The sequence below is a fragment of the Microtus oregoni genome, unplaced genomic scaffold, assembly GCF_018167655.1.
Source record: "Microtus oregoni isolate MIOR12 unplaced genomic scaffold, Mior012 000011F_ref0000422, whole genome shotgun sequence".
NCBI classification, from domain to species: Eukaryota; Metazoa; Chordata; class Mammalia; order Rodentia; family Cricetidae; genus Microtus; species Microtus oregoni.
Window position 1 is genome coordinate 27646555 of NW_024543070.1, and position 17734 is coordinate 27664288.

At 47.2% G+C, this 17734-nt stretch overlaps 1 protein-coding gene across 46 annotated transcripts in view; it reads left to right on the top strand.

Moving 5' to 3' along the window:
- The first annotated feature begins 6355 nt into the window (after positions 1–6355).
- LOC121453246 (CUGBP Elav-like family member 4) overlaps positions 6356–17734 on the top strand; it is a 275079-nt gene continuing 263700 nt past the window's right edge. For 12 of the 46 annotated variants that reach the window (XM_041659820.1, XM_041659810.1, XM_041659832.1 and 9 more), the window contains exon 1: positions 6360–6945. In XM_041659820.1, the coding sequence (XP_041515754.1) occupies positions 6660–6945 (286 nt within the window). In that variant the 5' untranslated portion in view covers positions 6360–6659. Of the gene's footprint in view, positions 6946–17734 lie in introns of all 46 variants that reach the window. The other 34 variants (XM_041659797.1, XM_041659823.1, XM_041659812.1 and 31 more) reach the window with 5 other exon arrangements.

Below are 17734 nucleotides of genomic sequence, written 5' to 3' on the forward strand. Positions count from 1 at the left end.
TACTAGGTAAAGGACTATACACAACAGAGGCCTTGTGGCTGTGTAAAAAGTTAGGGTGAGAAATCCCAGGTAGGACTTGCTGATTCAATAGTATTATTGAAGAAATCATGGTCATGTTACAGTAACATGTATCCACAGCATTTTGTGTAATAGACCCAACCTCCTATTCCGGTTTCTAAGTGAGCTAGTGTCTGCAAACCTCAGGGCTCATGTACTATAAATTAACATAATTAAAAACTAATTAGTAAAACATCACAATTAAAAAGACTTACTTCTGTAACACCTCTCAGGTAAGAAGGGGCCAGAGTGCTAACAGCAGATACACAAGGCAGGACCCCAGAAGACTGAAGCAGGGACAAAGCTTTATGTTACCTAAATATTTCCATCCCCAGGGGGTATCTAGGGAAATCAGAATGCAATGTGTAAGTTTAAATACCTCAAGACTGGGCACCCAGTGCTAGGGCCCAACCCAAGCCCTGCAGGACTTGGGTGGAGCTCAAGCATTCCCTCAGCCCCCAGTGGCCTGTTAGTGATGCTCCAATAATATTGGCTGTCCAGACATTGATCTGAACACTTTACCTGCGCTTACTCATTTAATCTTCACAACGACTCCACGAGCTCGGCTCTATTTCTCTGCTGATTTCGCAACTGTGGAAACTGAGCCACAGTGAGATTAAATAACGTGCCCAAGGTCACACAGTTAATCAGCAGGGGAGGTAGGACTGGCAGGTGAACGTCTGCTTCTGTAGCTCTAAGTACAGTCCTCTTTGAAAAGATGCCCTTATCCTAGAAAAAATAGTCAGCTAGTTCCTAGCTCATTGGGGTGCAAAAGTTGAGAGATCAAGTCTACATTCCTCATACAAAGGCCTCAGCCCCTACTTTCTCATCTTAATAATAAATTTTTACATAAAGTCATTGAGTCAACCTCATAGACACATTATTGTCTCAACCCTTGGAAAGGAAAAGAGGAAGGAAATGAGGTTTGGGGGGAAAAAAGGTTCTCGATTCCATTTGCCAAGTAGGAAAGCTGAAGTCCAAGAAAGCAGTGGCCTGGCCCAGACTCCTGCTGCTCAACTGTCCCTGAGGACACACTGCTCAGGATGTCCTCAGCCAAGACAAGAAATACCTTGGTTCACATGCTGGTCTTTCATGCTGATGCCTGTCCTCAACAAAACTGAGGGCTTGGGATAGAAACCTATAATAGTTGTTGACCAAGGTCACAAGGACGCCTAGAGGCATAGTTTGTCAGTGGGTGCAGCTAGGGAGCCCCCAGTGGACCAGGGAAGTGTGTCCTTGGGGCTCCAATAGCAAGGAAAACAGTATGGAGGAGCCTTGTCTACCAGCCATGGTACTAGGTAGAGCCCCTGTTGACAGCTCTAGCCTCCTAAGGAGCTCCTGAGTTTCTCAAACACACAGTTTCCATCCTCCTATCCATTCCTTCCCTCCAATAGATTTGGTTCCCTAGCTAGATTTACTGTGGGCTCAGAACAGGACAAGGAGGTCTTTTAATGATGGCAAGATGCTGGTGACAAGATCCTGCTAAAATTAACAAAGGTGGTAAGAGCTGTTTTTTTTTTCTCCTCTCTCTCTCTTCTTTACTGGGCTTTACATTACAAAGCCTTCCCAAATTATTCAAGGGCACAGAAGCTCTGAGCTTATGGCACAGTTCACAAAAAGCTGACCCCTCCAAGTCCCATCCTGCTTCCTTGTGCCCTATCAACAGGGAAGCTTCTGGGAGGTTCTCCTCAGCAGGAAAGCCACAGCTGACTGCTCACTCCAGACCTCCGAAGGCGGGTGACTCCAAGCACCGCCTCCAGACCAGGCTGAATTGTTCCTCCCTCGGGTCAGCACCACAGTGCTCTTCTCCGGGAGCTCTTCCCTGGATTCCATTGAGAATCCGCTGCTTCTTTCCTTCGGTCTAACTCTAGGCCACCGGCCAGCTCCCCGCAGTAGAACGCCCTGGCATCCTGCTGTGCAAGTACAGCACCCCTCTCTCCTCCAAGCCACTACCCACCTCGCAGTTAGTTCATCCCCACTTCCCACCCTCCACTTGCATTGCTTTCTGTTTTCTATTTCCTCCTTGTGGAAATCCTCAAGCCTGGAAGACATTTAACCATCTGTTGCAGTTTGCAGTTCTGGGGCTTTTCACTTGCTGTAACTTTGCTCTCTAACTAGACCGTGAGTTCGTTGCAGGCCTGTCCTTTCTCTAGCATTTGCAGTGAGAGAGATGGACCGGGCTGGATGAATGCAAGGATGGCTGAGTGGGGCTGCCTCCGAGCTTAGTCAGGCAAATTCAGGAGTCTGGTCTCCTGTGTGTGTTCTCGTATTTGACACTGAATCCTTCTCACAGTGTTGGCGTAGGACTACAGCCCCCTATTCCAAGGGAGCAGAAGGATGAACACAGTTAAGTACTAAACACTATCCTGAGAATCTATATGTGAGCATCACAGTGTAAGGGGTGACCGTGATGGAGACAGACCAGATTCCTGCTCTCTGACCAAGAAGAAAGGGAAAGCACAGGCAGAACAGTTTCCAAAGCAGGCCTGACAGTAGTTCAGTGGGTTCCAGAGGAAGGGGGGGCGGAGGATGTCTGGGGTGGGGAGTGGTACCTGGAGAGAGTCTTCTCTTCCCTTAAAGACCGAGAGGAGAGCAGAGGGAAGTGACCTCACCTACCCTCAAATGCCTTCACCACCACAGGGCATCCTGATGCCCCCAGAGATGAATCAGCAACAAAGCATTCACGCCAGAACCAGAGAGAAAACAAAAAGCAGATGATCCCAGCCCCGCCTTCCATTTGCTGCTCTCCTCTCTCTTGATGGATGGAAGCGTTGTGGGCATGAAGTGGCACTTGGAGGAAAAGTTTTTTTAAATCTACTTAATGACACTGGGAATAACACTTTGTCCCTGTCTTTCCCTAATTACATTTCTCTTTGATGATCTGAGGGAGGAAAAAAAAAACTTATCTCAAGTCATCCTAGAATATCAAGGGCAAGCGTGCCAAAGAGCCAGCCTAACCACGTGCCGTATGTTTTCCCAGGGGTCTACCTTTGCTCCTCTATTCATTCTTTTGAGACACCTGTCTGCATTTTTTTACCCTCAACATTCTGCTGAGGCTAAGATGTGGAAGTCCAAAAGCAACAGCTTGGCCCCTTTATGACAGAAGGACCTTGCAGAAGCTGCTTCAACCGCCATCTACACATGAGGAGCCCTGGTGTCCAGGATGTTTCTGAGGGGACCTAGGGTAGCTCCCCATACATCTGTCAGAGAGATGAAGGATAATAGAGGCCCTCCCCACCAAAGAGCTAAACCTAAACCCAAGGTGTACATCTCTGCGGTGGGCTGCAGAGGAGAGAAGATGTCCACCTAAGAAGGACGGCATTCTCCTCAGCCTTGGGTAAACACACGAAGGGACACAACACAGAGGGGCAGTCCCAAAGGAAATATGAGGAAGCATGGGAATCGGAATACCCAGGTGACCCTTTAATTAACGCCCCCCCCCCCAATTCTTTCATTCACTCCTGCCAAGACACTACTGCTTTGGTTTGCACAGTAGCTATTACTAATAATAATAGCACAAATAATTAAACATCTGTGAATGATTTACTTGGACCTGGGGACAAATGGCATGGTGTCAGGAGAAAGAAGGTGGCAGTTCTGAGGTCTTCAACAGAGCAGCGCCTTCCTTTTCCTGAGCTGGTTCCTTTTACTTCTCAGCTTCATAGCCTCATGGCTTTGTTTTGACAGGATGGATGGGAGGCAGGGAGAGAAAAAGGATCCTCAAGTAGAAATTATTTTCATTAACTCTCCTGTTATAGCATATATATGTATATACACACATACATACATATTCCACTTCACAATGAGATCCTGAGAGCTAACAGCACTATAAGATGCTGTTGGATAGTGAATTTGAATATTTGAACAGTCATTATTTTCTGCTTATGTGTCCTGAGGTGGAGAGAGAGAGGGAGAGAGAGAGAGAGAGAGAGAGAGAGAGAGAGAGAGCAGTGTGGATACGAACAGCACCCACCACACAAGCACACGGTACTAACAAGGCATTTGCACACACCTGTCACACACTAACAAACACACCAGCTTGCTTACCAGGGACATGCCCACCTTATTATAGCTTATCAGAGGTTCACAAAACACACAGCCACAGAGATCTCTTCAGATGAGGCTCTGCTCCATTCCACCAACTTCAGAGATTGTAAGATCAGCATGCATCTAAAATGGGATAATAGAAGCCTAGGAAACCACACACACACACACACACACACACACACACACACACACACCTCCAAAAAGAAAAGACAGGAAAATTTAAAATGAACAATGCTTCCCTGATCTCAGATTCGTTCTTGCTCTTTGGTTCGGGATCGTGGGCCTAGAGCGGTCAACCTCAGAACTGAGAGACTCCCCGGGCCCTCTGGCCACATCTGGTTTTGTAACGTAGAACCTTCTGGTTGTAGGGAATGTTTGGCCGGGTTTTTCAGCTGTTAGAGTCTCGCTTTTTTAAATTAAAATTTAAGTACAAAGTCTAATAATATAATTCAGGGTTAAGAACAGAGACCCGTGAAAACCTGAAAGTGGCCAGCAGGGGCCTAGCGGTCTGCGCGGGGGGGGGGGGGGGGGGTGGAAGAGGCCGTGCCCTGAAGCCTGAGGGAGAAAGGGCGCATTGTTTTAATTGACCAGGTTTCTGAAGTCGAGAAAAGCAAACGTGGGGAGAGGATGGGGGTGCAGGTAAACGCGCTGAGAAAGAAAATCCGCTGCCCCAGCCAAGTTCACCACCACTATTCGCCCCCAGAGGCGGGACAACTCTTGCGCCGGCCACTCCCTCGCGCGCAGCTGAGGCTCTAGCCCCACCGGCCCTGCGGGAGTCCCGCTCTGTGCCATCCCGGCAGCCAGACCCCGCACTGGAGACTCCCGCTTCCCGCTTCGCACCTCGGAATCTGGGGGTGCAAAGCAGCACAAGCCTCGCCAGTCTACCTCCCGCTGAAACTAGGATAGCGGGAGCACGGGGCGGGCTTCATTTCTTTGATAGTAGACTAAGAAAATAATATTCCAATTTGCGTCAGTAAAACAAGAAAGAGCGAAAACCAAGCCTCTCCCCCGAGCTGGCCCTCTGGCTCTGGCCACCGCGCCCAGTGCCTTCCTCGTCCGCCACGGGCGAGCCGGCCTGGGCCCCCGGCGCCTCCCTCCCTCCCTCCAACCACCGGCCGTACTGGCTACCGCTGTCCGGACGGGAGAAATCGTCCTGGACTGAAACATTCCCTCCAGCCTTCTAAGAGTGCTGGGGTGGAGAACCGAACGAATTCTACTCCCTGAGCCTCTTGCACTACTCCTAGCCCCATCCTCCCAGGTGGATCCGGTGGGTGTCGGTGGAGAAATTTGGGGGCTATTCTGGCAGCTTGGGAATGAGAGAAGGATAAAAGCAGAGACAGAAACAGAGAGCGCGCGAGCTAGAGCTCCTGTCTACAGATTTATCCACATAATATATATTTATGTAGCGCTTTTTCTTTCTTTCTTTTTTTGTTCTTTTTTGTCTCTCGACACTGATTAGAGCGCACTCAGGTCTCTGGGCGGACTCCCTCCAAGCCGACTGGCTTTTCTAGTCTAAATAAATAAATAAGTGGAGCCAGATGGGAGAGAAAAGCGCCCATTCCACCTCCGCCGCCGCCTGCACCGCCGCCCCGCCCGCCGTCCCTGCCTTTGCTTAGCCCGCCTGTCGCCCTAACAGAGCGCAGCTAAGTGGATAACGCCCCCCTACCTACCCACACGAAAATGAAAATCAATGCTTTGAAAATACAAAAGGTTGCACCTGCTGCTATTACAAAAAAAAATAATAAATAACCTCCAAAAGGCAAAGAGAAGAGACCAGGAGCCCCGGTGGCTAACAGGCACCCGCTGCCCGAGGCTGCGGGACCCGGAATCTCAGCGCCTCCCTAAGAGCCATGCGCCTGGCGCTATTTATAGCCGGGGGACGTCTCGGACTGTACCACCGCCGCTCCGCGGGGCTGCCGACGGGGGAGGCGCGCGAGGCCGGCGCCGCCCCGGCCGCCCTGCCCCCGGCCGCCGCCTGCCTCCGTGCGCCCCCCAGCGCGCCCACTCTCGGCCCCCGCTCTCCCCTCCTCCTACCGCGCGCCCTCGCCACCCCCACCCCTGGTCTGGCAGGGAACTTGAACCGGTCCAGCCTGTTTAAACCGAAAGGACAGAGATCCTGTCTGTTCAATGTAAAAAAAAGAAAAAAGAAAAAAAGAAGAAGAAAAAAATCACATCAGACCGAGAGAGAGGAAGAGGGAGAGGGAGAGGGAGAGAGAGAGAGAGAGAGAGAGAGAGAGCAAGAGAAGAGAGGAGAGGAGAGAGAGCATAGAACGAGAGCCGAGAGCAGAGTGAGGTGTAGGAAACCGAGTGGGAGAGAACCCGAGTGTGCGTGTGTGTGTGTGTGTGTGTGTGTGTGTGCGTGCGTGTGTGTGTGTGCGTGTGTGTGTATGGTGTGTATGTGTGTGTGTGCGCGCGTGTGTGTGTGAGTGTGTGTGCGTGTGTGTGTGCGTGTGTGTGTGTGTGTGTGCGTGTGCGTGTGTGAGCGCGAGCGAGCTAGTGAGAGAGAGGAGCGAGAGAGTGCGAGCGAGAAAGAATAAAAGGAAAGATTTTTCTCTATGTATATAAAGATGGCCACGTTAGCAAACGGACAGGCTGACAACGCGAGCCTCAGTACCAACGGGCTCGGCAGCAGCCCGGGCAGCGCCGGGCATATGAACGGATTAAGCCACAGCCCGGGGAACCCGTCGACCATTCCCATGAAGGACCACGATGCCATCAAGCTGTTCATTGGGCAGATCCCCCGAAACCTGGATGAGAAGGACCTCAAGCCCCTCTTCGAGGAGTTCGGCAAGATCTACGAGCTTACGGTTCTGAAGGACAGGTTCACAGGCATGCACAAAGGTGAGAGCACCTTTCCCTCCCAACTTTGCCGGGGAGCAGGAGCGGGCGGGCAGCAAACTGGCCGGCCAGAGACTGGCAAGCGGGAGACTGGGCGAAAGCGAGCCGCGGGCGGGCGCCGAGGAGGGAGGCGCTCCGGCAGCGGAGACCGAGCTGGGGTGTGTGGGGAGATGTTCGCCGGGACAAGGCTGGGTTTAGGGCGAGCAGCCGATGGAAGCGGTGCTTAAGAGAGGGCAGTGGGGACTGGAGATGGGAATAAGAAGGGATGGGGGCAAGTGGGGCTGGGGCTTTTGGATCGAGAGACTTGAAAGATTGGGATAGGGACAGCTGCTCAGGGCAAACCCAGAAAATTGAGCTGACTAGCGGGCGCTCAGCTGGCCCAGGATCTGGGGTGCTGTCCATCGCCGTGGTGCTGAAAACACTACAGGAATTGCCCTCCTCTTCTGTTTGGGTCAGAACAAGAGTGTGGCCGTCTAAAAGGGAAAGAGCTAACAAATTCGCAGAGATATTTTTATTTTGCTATCAATTTAACAGTAAACTCTCCCTAGCGAGATGTGTGCCTCAGTAGTCTGGTTGTAGTGTGACTGGCAAGAAGGAGCTGTTTTGGATATTTGGAAGGAGTAATAAAAAAAAAAAAAACCCAAGACAAGAATGAGCAAGGAGAGAGCTGTCCCTTGGGTGGAGTGAGGGGTCGAGGAAGCCTGAACAATCCCCTTCCCCAGTGAGGCTGGGATTTGGGGAAGAATATATGCATACAAGAAATGCATATTTAAAGGTAAACCATAATTTATCCCAAACTCACCATACAGGGAGCTTCATAGTGTATTATTTCCCCCTAGAAGCAAACACTGCTTGTGAGTGCCTGGGGAAGGTAGGGACAAAATAATCAAAGAATTAAAACCTAACAACTTTTTAGGAAAGTGGTCATGGGATTGTCTGCAGCCTGCCTGTTTTCTCCTTGTTTTATTATCTTAAAGGCAGAGCCCCAAACGAGTTCAGTTGTAGAATGTGTGTGGGTGGCTGGTGGGTGACGAAATTAGCCCAGTGCTCCGCTCCCTAACAGTAATGTATAGGATGTGCACCAGGGATTAATCGGTGCTGGAGCTGTGTGGGCAAGTTAAATGCTTTCTGAGAGAGATTGATGGCCAGGCAGGGAAGGAGTACGGGGCTAAGGAAGTTGTAGGGATGTATGGACGTTCGGTTTTAATAAACAGCAGTGTGGAGAGCCACGGAAGATGCTGTGTTAGAGCTGGTGGTTTTGAAGATGAAAACACACACGTACACCCACCCCCACACAGAGAGCAGCCTTGTCTTTGGCCAGAAATGGGCTGTGAACAGAGCTGCTCCTCCGGCACATTAGGTGCAGAGCGCAGAGCTGAGCGGTTCTCTGAGCAGCAGAGGGTTTTCACTACCACTGCCACCCTCATTCCCCAGCCCTCCCTTCATGCGAATACTAAACAGAGCTCCAAAGTCTTCCTAGTTGGAGTCCCAGAGAGCAGTTTTTATTGGCTTTAGCGTCTTCCAGCTTGCCTGCTGAGGAGTAAATCTTAAAGTTAATGGCATGTTGAATAGCAGGGGGGGGGGAAGCACAGCAGAATGGAAATATACTAGATTTGTTGGGGTGGGGTGAGGGTGGGGGCTGTCATGGAGAGAGAAAACAACCTTTATCCAATATGGAGAAAATGTCTGTTCAGAGAAGAGATTGAGGGGAAGAAGGGGGAGACAGGCTTCAAAATAATATTTTGGAAAATACTTTCTTTTCCCCTCCCTCTGGAGGCAACCATGTCTTTGTACTTTTTTCTCCTTTCCAATCAAGCTCCCTAGAAGCTAATCAAGGTTTGTATAAACCTTTGTCATTCTAATAGGTCCTCAGCTTTAAAAATAGTAATAATAGAATTTTAACAGCATGGAGGAGGGAAGCTGCCCATCTTAACAATCGGTTCCTGTAGTAATTTAAGATTTCAAAGTTTTAAAAGATTAGAACCCACTAGAGGCAAAAGACAGTTGTGGGGAGCTGAATGTTCTGTGGGCTCTGTATTGGATCACCTTATCACTTCTCTATTTCCAGTGCAGATAAACTCTAACATATTCCATGTTTCCTTCTCAATAATCCCTTGCTGATACCACCACTTTGTTCCTAATGTAATTCGAACTCTCTCATATTGAAATAAAGAATTTCTATTATTTTCTTCAGGAAGCTACAGAAGGTTTGGTACACATGTGAATACACACACACACATACACCACATACTCTTCTCTCTCTCTCTCTCTCTCTCTCTCTCACACACACACACACACACACACACACACACTAATGTACAATGTGCAGTTTATCAAGGATTCCTAAGAAAGGTAAAACTTCATTTCCCAAATAATTCTTCTTGTAAACTGGCTCAGTCTGTGACAGGCAGGACTGCTGGCTCTGGCATACTGGGTGCCTCATTGTTGCCCCCTTGTCATTTATTATTTAGGCATATATTTTCCCTTAAGAAAGTTCCTGCTTCTCTATCCTTCTGAATTTTAAGAGTCAGGGTTGGTCCACCACATCCTGGACAGTATTGAGATGCTCTCATAGAGCTGAATAAATTCAAGCATTTCTAAGAGCTGGTTTATTCAGTCCTAGTAGAGTTTGAACTCCTACTTCACTGATGCTGTCTGATTTATTAGCTAACCCTGATAAAATAAGCCTCTAGCCACCTAAAAAAAATTGCTTGCTTGCCATTGGTGATTAATTGCTCCTAACTAAAAAAGCATGATGAGACTTTAAGAATGAAAGCTGCACCTGGCTTCTATATCTTCCTAGTCTCTAAACTGACAGTGTGAGGCTAGGGATGGAACCATGCCTTTGTTAAGCCTGGTTTCAGGGCATCTGAGTGTTTAACTTCTAACGAATTACACTGGAATATAATTGAGAGACCTAACAAGACACTGTCCTCCAGTGTGGGTGAATGTGTACAATATCGGTTCCTAAAAATTAGTAAAAATCTAAATGATATGCATGAGGTTTCAGGTGGGTATCTATTCCTTGGCCACCTGCCATTTCAGGTGACTATAAAAGGGAGGAGTTCCAAGGGTTAATGGAATACCTGCCATGCGTAGAGTGCACCTTAAAAGGCAATTACTCCAGTCGAATTGGGAGTCTGTGGAGGAGGGAGTGGGTGGGTGGTGTGGATCATCCCAACCTCCCCCATCCAGAAAAGGCTGTTGGACTGGGAAGCAGCAAATAGCAGCTGCGGAGTGGGATAATTACTCTAAAGGTAAATTTACCCCCTAGAGACCAGCAAGCAATTGGTGGGAAGGGGTCTGTGTGCTAGGCAGAGAGAAAAAGGGGGGGGGGGAGGCCAAATCAAAATCAAAGAAACAATACGCACAGAAGAAAGCCCACTGTAATGCCAACTCCAGCTAACTAGAACCTTCTCTTCTCCCCAATTCGAAGCACTTTTGGAAAGATTGTTTTTTCAGACTCCAAAGAGAAAGACATTGTAGTATTGATCAAACAAGAGAGAAGCCAATTCCCGGGATAGCAGCAGAAATGAGCTGAGGGCCAATTTCACCCTGTTTTGTAGAATTTTTCTTCCCTGGAAAAGGGAATAGGTCACCCACTAGTCTACTTCTTTCCTTTCTCATTTTTCTTTTACTTCTTTTTGTTTCCTGGAGAACAGAAACGATGATTGAAAGTACATAAATATACACGCATATCCATGCTTGTATACACTCGCATGCACACACACACACATACACACACACACACACACCACTACTTCACACATGAATACACCAGAAATCCATTCATAACTTTGGTCCTGTCTAGCAAATAGGAGGCAGCCAAGACTGAGTTACTTGGATACATAAAAACTAGCGCTCTCTGGATAGCCATATTATAATGCATTATCTCTGAAGTCATTTAAGTCCAATTTAAGTGGTATTTAGTATAATATTTATGAATTAATGTAATCTAAACATAGGATTGTCCCCAAAGATTTAGACTGCCTTTACCACTGATGTACGCTTGTTCTGGGAGCCTACAATGCATTTTAATCTAAACAGCTAGGTCTCCATCAGCATCCTCTTATTATTTGGTGGGAAGCTACTCTGCATGGAGATTTTTAGCGACTGAATGGTCAAAAATCTACTCTAGTAATATCCTGATATTCATTAGAGTAGGGGGCTTCACACTCAGGAGCTATTGCTGCAGGGGCAGCAGCCTCTGGACTATCACACTCCATGAAGAAGAAGGGTGGGGACTGAGTAACAAATCCTCTGTGTATTCGGCTTCGGGGGGAAACAACATTTTAATATATCCTATCAATTGCACTACCTTTTCTTTTAGCTGCATCTAGGTAGGAAACATCTGAAGTCCCTTGATTTGGTACGGAAGTGGGAGGGAGAAGAAAGATGGAGGTTATGGTTATGTTTTGGCAATCTATAACTATCTTCATAAAATCACATCTCATGTTCTAGTTTGAAGACACAACTGCTTTTTGGAACGTCAAATGTCCACCCCTTGATTTTAACCAAAATGGATTTTTTTCCTATTGCTGTGCTTATAAGGTGAATTAAATCTGTGAGGCACTATCTGGCTTCCATTTTCAAATGAATCTAAGAGAGCAAAACTGAGTATCAGCATGTGTGTCAACTCAATGAAGATGAACTTTTTAAAAATTACTTTGAAAAATAAAAAGTCAGTTTTGTCCAGGGGAAAAAAAAATAGACTGGCTGAATGACTGGTTACATATTTATAACTGCTAAAAGAAAGGTTGACCTCGTCAGCGATAGGAAAAATTGGATAGCTAGAATAAGAAAACAAGGAAAAAATACTCTAAAGTACCCCCCCCACACACACACACATACACACATACACAAAAGATCAGTAGAAATCATTTGGAGACTAAAGCATGTCAAAGCAACATTAACCATTTAAAGATCTCCACATTCCAGATATCAGTTTGTCCTATTTGAAAACAATAAAATAAATAATGGGATGGTTTGTTTATTTAAGAGATTATTTATTCTTTTGAGCATAATTTTGTTTATCTTTAAAACGGATGTTCTGTGAATCGGCACACATAGGCAAATTAGCATGCACATGTGTCCAAATGTTCATCCATGTATAAGAACTGTTAACTGCATTTGACATATATGGAAAGCAGGGCTGGCCTAGATTTAATTGCAGTTCAGCAGAGAGACACACGTGCCCCCAGCCCAGTCTGGAATGGTAATTCCCGGCTGTATTGAAAGAACCCCTTGAAGTTCCCTCCACTCCCTCTTCCATGTTCCCTGGGTCTGTGACCTCTCAATCACAAAACAAAGTAAAACCAAAGATTATTTTTAATGAAGTCATTGCTTGAAAGCAATTAGAAAAATGCATTCTAAGGTTGCAACTCATGGACAGTCACTGAGAAGTTCTCAGAGTTTATTTTTATAAGAGCTGATTCCAGGGGCATATCTGATATCACATCACCATTACTATTCTTAGTATCACCACTCTCATCATTCTAGAAGATAAACCAGGATGGGAGGGAATGCCCAAGAAGACAGCAAAGACCCCCACCTCATCAGTTAAGAAAATAACTGGTTCCAACTTTGTCTGAGACCGATTTAGAAGAAACGCTTCAAAGCTCACAACTTCCATGTCCCTGGAAGAGAGCCATTTTCCAGTCTGACCAAGAATGATCTCAGCTGAGCAGGGTTTTGGTAGGGGTGGCTATAGAGTAAAGGAAATATAACAGTGACCAAGATCCAACACTGCAAGCAGAAATTTTCAAAAAGCAGCACTGTAGGGTCAAAACGCGAGGTGGAAGCTGGGTGTACTGTTTGACAGTGGTTGAGATCGAAGTGACTTCTGAGTTTGAAAGGGAATCCCATGTGACATGCAAGAGCCAGGGGGTGTGAAAGACAGTGTGCATCTGAGTACCAGAGGGTGGGATGCAGGAAGACGTTGTGGCCTGTGTAGCTGGTGTGTGTGTGTGTGTGTGTGTGTGTGTGTGTGTGTGTGTGCACACGTGCTGTACACAGAGAAACATGTATGCTTAGGAAAGAGTGGCAGAGACAAGTGGCATAGAGATGACGTGAAGAAAAATCTCACCACGCAGGGCTATATACAATATCAGGATATGGACAATGGAGAAGAAGAAGAGAGCTGGAGAGAAGGGCTGCCCTCCTTGTTATATCCATCTTCCCCCTCAGAGCTCGTGGCTTGAATTTGTCAGCACTCGGGTTGCAGTGTGGAGGTGTGCTTCTTTTCATCTGGATGGTTTTTCCACTCAGAAGTCCAGGTTTGGGAGAGAATCCCATCCTTGTCCCTCACCCATCACTCTTTGAAGTCTGGCCTGCTTCTGTTTGCTCATTGACTCATTTTAGAAACGACCTTCCATCTGGGATCTGAAAAGCCAGCCACAGAACCCAGCTCTCTGCAGGACCGAGCTCCCACCCACGGCTTCCCTACCCCACACACTGCCCCTGACATCCCTGCCTACTTTTTTCATGAGTTACACACACACACACACACACACACACACACACACACACACACCTTGACAAGTTCAGTTGGTCCCAACAGGCACTCTGAGCTCTGGGATGTATTCTCTCTAAATGCAAGCAGGGCGTGGCAGACGCCCAATTGCCCTCCTTCTGAGCTCTTTATAACAAGGAAGCACATCCCCTCTCCCTATTACTTCTTTTATTTTCAAGTCTTTTAAATGCATGTTCTCTCCAAGAATGGTAGAAAGCAATCTGTCCTGTCCAATCTCTCCTGAGATTGGACCAACAACCGCCCTTTCCTCCTGACCCAACGGTAGACCATTCATTGTCCATCACCTTTTCTCTCCCTCGTTTCTTCATCCTTGCTACTAAGGAAGACTACCCAACCCAAAATGGGACCTGAAGAAGGAGCAAATACTCCTATTGACCACACAAAGATGGAGCTAAAAGTTCTAGGACAGAAAGACAATCACAGAGGCAGCCAAAGTTCTCATCTACTCTTGATTGACTCAGAAACCAGGGTTGTTGCCCATAGAATTCCCACCTGGTGTTCTTGTAGGCAACTGTAGCAGGGCTGTGGCTATGGCACTGTACCCATCTGGGGCCACTAGGAGCTTGCTGAGTGGAAATGGAGGAGGCTTTTACAGCAAGTCTATCAACTTGGAAATCCCTGTGGTTTCTGAGTCCTTCACGAGTAGATGCTTTCAGGATTATGCATTCACAGGGTTTCTCCCCTTCCACTTGATCTGAATTTGCCTTCTCTTATCCCTGTTGTATCTCCTCTCCAACATGAGCTGATTGAGGCTCTAAAACGGCGATTCCCAGCAGCTCATCTCAAGAGCAGATCCTATGTGGTGTCTGCAAGAATAAATAAATGGGTGCTCTCATGAAGAAAGACATAGTCCTAGTTCTGTGAGTACCAAATATAGTGATCAAACTCAGGATGAAAAAAAAACTGATAATGAGCTGGCTTGCAACAAGGGTTTAATTGAGAGCAACTTTGGAAGGCTGGTTCTGGACAACCCTGCACAAACCAACTGCGATGTTACTTTATTGCAGTACACCCTGCTTTAATTAATTATCACCTTTGTTAAGAAAGGCCACAGAATCAAAGGTTTCTGCACACTTAACAGATCTCACAACCACCACCCCCATGTATTAGACTGCCCTACCACCTGCTAATGAGGCCAGCAAGCTGCTGCTGCTCCTCCTCCTTCTCTTCCTCCTCTCTCTCTCTCTCTCTCTCTCTCTCTCTCTCTCTCTGTCTCTCTCTCTCTCTCTCTCTCTGACTCTCTCTCTCTGACTCTCTCTCTCTCTCTCTCGTTTCCTCCTCTTTATTATAAAAAGAAAAAACAAGCAGTTCTTCCACACAGTTGTGTGTCCTAGGATAGAAAATATGATTGGTGATGCTGGTTGAGGACTTAGGGTTGTATTTTCACAGTTGTTTCTAAAATTACACAACTAAGATTCATTTCACCTATAAATCTATGTGGAGAGTATGTGGGAGAAAAATAGAACTCGTGGAAACAGAGCTGTTGGAGGAGGGTGTGTGTGTAAGTCCATGTACAGCCATGGTACACCAGCATATAAATATTATGAGATCAATACCTTTCCCATCTTCTGCCCACACCTCTTAACTTCTCCCTCCCATCTCTTGAGCACCTGAGCCTCTGCCGTATTTCACATGGAGAAATGTGCACAGCCGAAGCATGCATAGATGATGCTGTATCGAACCGTGTTGTTTGGGTCCAGTTGTGGAGGCTGGGTTCCCAGTGAAGGACAGCCCTAACACAGGGTGGAGGGTTCCTGGAGGAACCGCTGCTCAGAACATAACAGAAACTTCACTTCAGTATCCCTCAGACCTACTAACTGACAGGTGACTTAGTTGAAATCAGCCCTTGGAGTCGTTCTAGGCAGATTTGAACGCCATACGTGCCTGTTTGTTCATTATTCTAATTTAATGATGCAGTCACACCTAATTAATCCATGTCTGGTTTATTCATATGCTGGATCTGAAGATCCAGAGGATCTCTCAAACTAACCAGCTTCTTTGCACAGGGACAAGTGAGGGGACACCCCTACAAGGGAGCATTTTTGGATGTGAACACTGTAGAGCTAGCTGGCAAAGACATGATCTCTGACACCTCCCTATCAATGCAGGTAGGTCCAGAGACACTTAAGTGTCAGGTCTGGGCACCTGGGTATACAGACATGCACACATACCCAAAGCATGCCTGCAACACAGAGCTCCAGCACCCATTCCCTTCCATAAGGCAGAAGGCTGGACCACAGAACAGAATCAGCAAGGTCTGCTGGTCTGCCAAGCATTCTTCTGACCGGAGAATCAGAGCAGAGGATTGAGAGCCCGAGCTGAGTCAGCCTCCCTGCTTCTGGCCTTAAGAAAGTAGAGCCAGATGAATTATTGTTGTCTGTTCACAGATAAAGAAACCAAGTCAGGGGCTGGAGATGGCTCTGCCGTTAAAGGCTAGGCTCACAACCAAAACTATAAGAAACCAAGTCAGGGAGGAAGCATGCTGCTCAAGTCCAGCCTATAGAATGGCCTTTGATGTAACTTTCTCTGGTTGATTCTGGTCATGCAGTTGCAGTGAATACTAGCTCTCACCTGGCAGGTAAATTAAGAGAATGAAGCATCAACCTAGTAATATCCTTATAAAGTCAAACCTTCTCTCACAAGTCCTGGGAGACAAGAGGCATGCAAGATCAAACACGACATCACAGTGTATTTGTAGGGACTCTCTGATTCTGCTACCTCCCTATAATGTTCTAATTGACTATTTGATCAGCTCTAAAAGGGCTGGTGTTCAACACACACGCACGCATCTCAAGCATATGTACACAGATGTCTTCCTGCAAATTGCATCCATCCTTTCCTCGGCATCTAACCAATGTAGGTGGATTCTCACAGGTGCTTGAAATAGAACGCACACACTGAAGAGTGTATATGCCCTTCCTGTAATGGGCTTATCAATACCTTTTAAAGAAATGTGACAGCCAGCCCAGAGTGATTCAGTTGTGTGGACAAATAATATCAATATCTTGGTTGACCAATATAACCAGAAACAGTATCATGCTGCTGCTGATGGGGGAGGACAGGAGGGCTCCACAACAATGGCAGGAAATTACTCCCATGTAAAATTAATCATATTGACTGGTTCTAAGAATATCCAGGGAGGTGACGATGTTGGGAGAGGAGACCTTGCTCCCAGGGGCTTCATAAACTCCTGAGATGAGCCCAGAGGGGATGGAGGCATTCCTGTGTAACTGATAAAAGCACTCCCCCTTATGCCCTCTGCTTTCCAGCAGGGCGAGGTGGAGGAGAAGTGTCCTCTGGACAGGAAAAGAAAGAAATTAGATCTCCTAACCTTTATCCATCCAACATATCCATATCTTTATATCAAGTCAATACTTGGCTTGGCTTGGTCTCACCGGATGAGGCAGGAAGAGCACCCTTGTTCCTTCTGCTTATGTGTGAGAAGAGGTCTATCTCCAAGGAAGAAGAGAGAGTTGGAGCAGTGTGCCCCACTGACAGAGTAGAGAACTGGGCCCTGGAGTTGCAAGGGTGCACATCACAGCTTAGAGGGGTCCTGGAGGAAAAGCGTTTGTTTAGATCAGTCTCCCAGGTGCATTCTTGGAAGCAGAGGCTCAGAGTTTCCTGTATGCATTGATCATGGTGAGATAAGAATGTTGGAATCTGGAAAGCTAGCTCCCACCGAGGCTCACCTCTACTTTCATCAAGAGACGAAAGAAAAGGTCAGGCTTCTTTAACCTTAGTGTTCCTTTGGGGTTTGCCCAAACTTTTCCTTCTTCTTCCCAAAGACATCCTGGCTCATCCTGGTAGTCCTTGGACGGTCTGGAAGTTTTCACAGGAAAGAGAGGAAAGAACCCCCAGCGTTGCTCCACCAGCCCAAACCCAAAAGACTACAAGAATGCTCCAAGGGAGCCTGCCTTCACACCCAGTCCTGAGGCAGAATAGAGATAACCGAGAGAGGTCCTGGGCAAGTAGCAGGGGCCTGCCTTAGACTGCATAGGAGGGTAAGATATAGCTTTCTCTGTTTGAATGGGGAGAGAGGTGTCTCTGGAGGAAGGTATTTCTGCTAGGGTTCCAGCAGACAGGTCCCATCAGATCCCCAGCGTATTTGCTCCCCACACATAGGAAGCCACCACGTGGCATGTTGTTCTACATCCCATTCAGCAGTGGGGCTCTGTGCCCTTACTAACTACTACAGTTCCCGCCACAGCACTGCCAGCCAGCCTTCCAGCTAGGTCACCCTCAGGTTTTACGCTTGAGTCT